The sequence below is a fragment of the Polypterus senegalus genome, chromosome 10, assembly GCF_016835505.1.
Source record: "Polypterus senegalus isolate Bchr_013 chromosome 10, ASM1683550v1, whole genome shotgun sequence".
Taxonomy (NCBI): Eukaryota; Metazoa; Chordata; class Cladistia; order Polypteriformes; family Polypteridae; genus Polypterus; species Polypterus senegalus.
In genome coordinates, this window is record NC_053163.1 from 70,310,244 (window position 1) to 70,317,478 (window position 7,235).

The following is a 7,235-nucleotide window of genomic DNA, read 5'->3' on the forward strand; positions in this document are numbered from 1 at the left end:
ATGACTGATTCATCTAAGCAGCCGAAAATCCTGACCTCAAAGTAACAATGTCTTTAAATGATTCTCTAAAAAGTAAATCAAATGGTCAGCAATCTCATCTATGAAATATATATCAACATATCCCTGTTCACCTCCTCTAAAGAATATTGAAAACTTAACAAAGAGAATAACAATCAACTTTGTTGTTGAATAAATGCTAGACAAAATTAATTTATGGTTTACCTGATTACTAGTACATGTTATAATGACACATGGACACAGAGCAGTCTTTTAAAAATTACACTGTACAGTAAGCACTGGCAGCTTATGTGACATCTGAACAGTGGAGAATCAAAGGATGGCATCATAGTTTACAGTCCATACAGTGCCTTAGCCACTAATTCCACTGCCTGCAATCCACTGATGCTTGAATGCAACAAAGATAGGTTATGGATATAGACATGTAACATGGAGGTGGTAAAATGAATGCTAAGAGACGCAAGCACGTCAGGCAGTATTTGGGAAAAGCAAGACTCATTTGTCTGTTTTTGTGACAGAACACAAAGATACACTGCACAGCATAGCCTAAAGGAAATACTGAAATAAAAAGAATACATGGCTTGAACATGTCAGACAGAAAGAAGTGTGTGTATATATATATATATATAGATAGATATTCAAGGCATTCGTAGTCTGAATCACAATCTGACTGTATGGGTGGTTACCTACCAGGTAATGAGAGGCTTCGCCCCTGACGATGACGCCCAAGGTTCGACTCCCAAGAGGGAGTGCAGTGAGTGTGTACGCCTGATGAGCCCAGAATTAGGGTGAAACATGTGTCGTGTACTCTTTGCATTATTTGACAGTAAAAACTATTTCAACCATACATATATATATATATATATAAACTTATGAAAAAAATTAAAGGAACTTTGAAAACATATCAGATCTCAATGGGAAAGAAATCCTACAACACTGAGCTCCTGTACGGTCTGAGGTGCAACCTGCCGGCATTGGATAGACCGAAACATAACGTCCCAGAGGTGTTCTATTGGATTGAGGTCAGATGAGTGTGTGAGGCCAGTCAATGGTATCACTTCCTTCATCCTCCAGGAACTGCCCGCATACTCTCGTCACATGAGGCTGGGCCATTGCCGTGCACCAGGAGGAACCCAGGACCCACTGCACCAGCATAGGGTCTGACACTGGGTCCAAGGATTTCATCCCAATACCTAAAGGCAGTGAAGGTGCTGTTGTCTAGCCTGTAGAGGTATGTAGGTCCCTCCATGGATATTGCCTCCCCTGACCATCACTGACCCACTACCAAACTGGTCATGCTGAACGACGTTACAGGCAGCATAACATTCTCCATGGCTTCTCCAGACCCTTTCACGTCTGTCACATTTGCTCAGGGTGAACCTGCTCTCATCTGTGAAAAGCACAGGGTGCCAGTATAACTATAACTGTATATATAACTATTTTGTGCAGTAACTGCTGTCACAAAGCAGTTTTATAAAGCAAACAAGAACAACAAAGTGAATGGTCAAGTAACTCAATTTCAAGGTAGATAACAGAAATATTGAAAAATTGGGAGATGCTTTGAGAAAAGTCCTAGCATCAAATTGAAGGATGTATGCACAGTAGTCAGGATCTGGGGATTAGAAATGGCTCAGTTTGAAAAAGAGTTAAAACATAAAAAAACAAATCTAGAAAAACTGAAAATTTGAGAAAAAAGGATGTCCCATGCACAAGCTGAATGTAATGCCGTACCAACCGATACATGGAGTTCCTGGGGTGATCATTTCAACAGAGCCTTAAACAAGAGTTGATTAATGGGGATTATGGGATAGAAAGAAAGGAAGCTATCTGCAAAGGTCCTTGTGTGTCTAAATCATTAATAAGGGATAAACATGAGAAGTAAGTATTCTTGGGTGTGGGAATTTACATCATCATAGATGTAAGATGCTGAATTTTGAAGATGAATGTTAGCAGGCAGGAAATTATTGTGCTGAAGGCAATTGAAGTCAGGGTTGCCTTTCTTACTTTTGAACCTATTGTAATCTATAAGTATTTAATGGAAACAAATGGGAGAAGAATTGAAGGATTAAAACATAAGACACTGACTGCATGGAGTTTACAGTAGATGTTTTTATTGTGTCTACATTATTTCTCTTCAGGTGCTCTGGTTTTCCTGCCTTATACCTACATTTTACAAGTTAGGTACAATTAGCCATAGATCAGTGAACATGGCTATGTGCAAGAGTGTATTCTTGGATGGATTGGCTTCTGAACCCAGTGCCACCAGAATAAGCCTTACTTCACGTGACCCTGAAATCTGTTTAAAATGGCTTGATAACAGATGTATGGATGAATGTGTTGTGTGGTGTAAGGCAGGGAAAAAATATCATGAAACATGCTTATACACATTGAACAAAACCCATCCAAGGAAGATTCACCAAACAGCATATACAATATTTGTGAAAGGAAACTCATGTGAACATGGGCAGACTAAACAACAACCATACAGATGAAAATGAACTGTGTTTCCATAGTAGGGCTCTTAGTTAGTTAGTTAGATAGATAGATAGATAGATAGATAGATAGATAGATAGATAGATAGATAGATAGATAGATAGATAGATAGATAGATAGATAGATAGATAGATAGATAGATAGATAGATACGAATAGCTATCATACAGTGAGGAATAAGAGCTTTCAGTCAATATGGGGCGACACTGGCAACGGCTCAATCACAAACGGTAAAGCTCCTATTTAGCTCCGTATCTGTTTCTTTATCTTTCTTTATTCCTATTTGAAAGCAGGTAATAATTTTAATACCTATAGTTCGTTACACGTCTTTTTTCTTAGTCACATTTGCATACATTGCTAAACTCGGTTAACCCAATTTACCTTTTCGGTTAAATTACATTTTTTGTTTACAATCATGGCGTTTCATAAGGATGACAGACATGTCAGTCCGTGTTTTTTTTTTTTAATAACTGATCTGGGAAAACACGGCTTTTTTATCTATGGTTTATTAAACGAACCAGCATCATTAACCGATAAGAAAAAGCCCCAATGATCTGTGGCAAAACAATTTTCATCCCTCTGCATCTGCCTGCTGTAATAACTTTAACATTTTAGTGTGTGCGTGTATGTGTGTGTGTTGGGGAGTGGGTAAGAAACGGGAGCGTGACGATTCCAGAGCGGTGGGAGGGGGTTTCCCCATTCTCCCTGGAGCATTTCTCCACGTCTGTTTGTCGGGTATTCCCTGATCAACGTTTTAAATGTTGGTTTATGAGATGTTAGCGTTTGGGGGCTGTAACTCCGAATTTAGCATATTTAGGGATGCCCTTGTTTATCCGTATTCCACAGCGGTTTGTGACGGTATTCTCATATTAGCATTTCGATTATCTACTTGAGGGTACAAGTTTTCTATGATTCGTGATCAAGTAAAAATGAAGGAGACTCATAGCCAATGGTGGAGGGAAAACATCAGCTCATTCTGGTTAATGCTTATGCTAATTCAGTCCATTCTAAGCCGTTGTTTTAGTTAATTTGTAGACTTTTTCGTCTAGCTTAGTGATATAGCTTTAGTGATTTCTATGCCTTCACTTGCCCATTTGTAAGTTAATTTGAACAAAAAGCCACCTAAATAAATAAGTGTAAATATAAATGCACATAGGTAAACACATTAGGACTATTTTTTTCAATACATAAACTACAGTGAGTATACAATACTGCTGTGGGTAGCGCTGAAGATTACACGTATCGGTGGGTAACTAGATAGATAGATAGATAGATAGATAGATAGATAGATAGATAGATAGATAGATAGATAGATAGATAGATAGATAGAACTACAAATTTTATGCGGTGTCGTGCAGCCTATGTTGCCATTGTAACCGGCAAGTTGCGTTCTGCATAAAAATAAGGGAAAATTGTACAATTTTCTAAAAGTTATTAAAAACCTTACTCTGACATATTTGACACATACTTGATTTAATCGGCTGCATTTCGGTCTGGCTTCAAGCGCCCATTGACCAATCCACAGCGTTGCTTAATCGCACAATTATCTGGCCGTGACGAGCGTCTTGTTGTACATATATGTTTACATGCGTGTGTGGACGTGTGCAAGTATGAAGCAAATTTGTACTAATATTGGGCGCTGAAGCCAATGCATATTGACGACTGATTGGATTGTGTTTTACCTTCTTTGGTTGACTTATCTTTTTCTGCAGTTTATGTTCTCGCTGCTTTTTGCATGTCTGTACCCTTATTAGAACAGACAGGGTCGAATAAGGTTAGGGGGTTGCCATAAGGCAAGTAGGGGAGTCATGGTGAGAAAATCAAGATGCCCCTCTAGTCAAGGCTATTTAAGCATTGCTATTAATTATCGTGATCCGAGGAAGCCGAACTCATTATTGATGTTCATGTCTGAAAAAATAAAATGAAGGATCTGTGAACGAGAATGACATCTCCATTGGAGTAAAAAAAAAACGCCCGCTTATATATTACACGTTTACTTATTTTGAAGTAGCACTCAGTCATGTGGCTGAAAAACACTAGACAAGTCAGTTATTGTGTGCTCTGTTCCGTTAGTTGCAAATGACACTTTATTTAAACAAGAGAAAACAACCTTTAACAAAAATAAATAAATAAACAACAAATCCCTATATTGAGGGAGTAATTTGGTATATAAGGTCGTTTTATAAAGCAGAAAATAATATAGTGTTAGTAAATAAAAGCAGATTGTACCCCAATAAATTAAGAAAAAAACCCCAATATATATAAAATAGATGATTGATTGCATTTCCATCACGCCACTGTATATCTAATGGATTTATCACTTGCTTTATGCAGCCATGCATGAGCTGGTCAGTTTCCAGGAATATTTGGAGCCAGCACTGTGTGTCTGGGGCTAGTGATTCCCCTCGCTGGAGCAGACATTCCAGTTGTCTGACTTGTAGCCAGACATTTATGGCTACAAGTCTTATGTCAGTGCCTGCTATCTCAAAAGGAACATTGTGCTTTACAATGATTTTATCCTTCAGGGAGCAAATGTGATCTCCTCATGCCTGTGGTGACATCACAGAAACACTCCTGGAAGGAACATTTTTGCACTAACCTTAGTATCATTAAATTAGGCCAACTTGATTCAATCGTATAATATATTCTAAATATAATTTCATTCCCTGAGGAAAAGTATCATTAGTGAAATGGGCTACAAATTGTGCTCTATATATAGATATCTTCCAATAAAAGTAACATTAGTTCTGAGGATCACAACCTTGTTTAATATTTAATGCCTATCATCCTCCCTTCATTACATGAAGTATGAACATTCCTTTTGCCAAAATGAATCCTGAACTGCTTTTAAGAGGTCTTTCACCGGCAGGTGAGCTAAGGCCTTGGGAGGGGAGAGGCATGCTTAAAATTAGAAGGACAATTAGACCCCTCCCTTTACTTTTTCATATATATTTATCCAGACATGTGTGCTGTTTGTTAGTCTTCGGAACCAACACTATTTCTCCCTTTTTACTTAACAAATAACATTTGGATTTCACTTATTTTGAAGTACTGTACTAAAAGATGCAGAATGTCTGATATTTCTTGTAAAATGTTAAAAAATATAAAGCGTCTTAGAACAATTTTATTCCTTTTCATCCGGTTTAATATTTTAATAACAAGAAAATGCAACATATTTCCGATGATCCTTCACTAAAAGGCTCTCCAGACCCATGGTTGCTCATTAAATCATGCCCTGCTAGCTGCTGATCTGCATGTTTCAAACGTTGAAAGGGGGATTCCCACATGAGAAACAGAAGAGAGAGCTCTCCACTGTTCAGAAACGGGGCGGGACACATTCATGAAGGCAGCTTAAAGTTTGACAACCGTATTTATCCCGACTTGCTCACTTGTCAATGTTACAGTGAAGCTGCTGACATTCTATACATTGTAACGAGACATTTTGTTTCCTTCTTTCTTTCTTTTAATCCACGGATTTCCTCCGGTAGGGACAAAGCATCCGATGCACAACGCTTTTAATGCTAGGCTACTGTAATTGATGTAAACTGGGTTTGTGTTTCTATCCAATGAAACATTATCATATAAAGTCGACTGATAGATAACAAGCAATTTCCTTAAAAGGCAACCCTGCACTGTCCAGGGTGCTACTGCTTGCCTACATAGGTTTGCAAACAAAAAGCCTAGTAGGCAAGCAGACCGCAAAGGTAATAGAAAATAACACCTTAAAGCCGTAAACAGAGACTGAAAATACAAAAAACATTTGCTTAATTTATTTCGGGAGGGTGATTATTAGTCAGTCACACGGATACAAACACATGCCACTGCATCATCTCACCTGATCCTTGCAAAAGACAGAAAAAAATGTATCGTGCTCTGAACGTAAAAAGAAGAAGAAATGCGATGTATACGCCACACGTATTTGCACAAATTCACGGGCATCTTTCACGACTGCTGAAGCGAGTCGGACGCGTGCACTTTAGTGCAGATCGGAGAGTGCACGCGTTGCATGTGCCCGTTTTGTGCCATACATTTTTACTGTGCATTATTTAGCTTAAAAATCTGATCGTGCTAGCAGCTCAAATGCATTGCCATTTATTCTACCACACAAGTGCATTATATACATAACACAGCATAAAATATTTCAATAGTCGAGGGAAAAGCACGCGCAAAAAGTATATAGAAAAAATAGTACCTTTCATCCAGTCTAACACTTGCTTGGGTGTCCATTTGCTAATAGGTTCCATAACCAAAGCCATAGCCGAAGTCAGTTTTCTTTCACACTCTTCAGAATGCTTGAAGTGATTAAAAAATTAAATATATATTTTTAGAGATGTATGCTTTCAAAGCATGGCTGAATGAGGGTACTGGGAAGGATGGTGCAGTCCACACGCATTCACATACACACACACGCACGCGGCGGAGCTGGCGAACCCGACGTCCCTCCTGCTTAGATCCCCGCACTGTGTTACTCTAATCGAGTCAGGGGCTGTGTGAGCTGAGCGAGTCTATAGCACCTCCCCACTGCACTCTGCAGCAGCAAAACCCGGGCCACATGAACCAGGAAATGGTGCAGTGGTTTGGAGAAAAAGCGCTCACCGCCAGCCTGGAGTAGTACATTCCACTAGAAGCAGCCACAGTATGTGTCGGGCGTGTGCGCATCCTCTACCACCCAGTGAGGTGTACCAATCCCTCATCTCAGTATAATGAGCATCATCGACGCACTCT

At 39.1% G+C, this 7,235-nt stretch overlaps 1 protein-coding gene across 2 annotated transcripts in view; it reads right to left on the reverse strand.

Annotated features, from left to right (window-relative positions):
* si:ch211-26b3.4 (connector enhancer of kinase suppressor of ras 2) overlaps positions 1 to 7,017 on the reverse strand; it is a 615,118-nt gene extending 608,101 nt beyond the window's left edge. The window contains exon 1 of one of the 2 annotated variants that reach the window (XM_039765942.1): positions 6,703 to 7,017. In XM_039765942.1, coding sequence (XP_039621876.1) covers positions 6,703 to 6,766 — 64 coding nt within the window. In that variant the 5' untranslated portion in view covers positions 6,767 to 7,017. The remainder of the gene's footprint in view (positions 1 to 6,702) is intronic. The other variant, XM_039765943.1, reaches the window with a different exon arrangement.
* Positions 7,018 to 7,235: the final 218 nt, after the last annotated feature.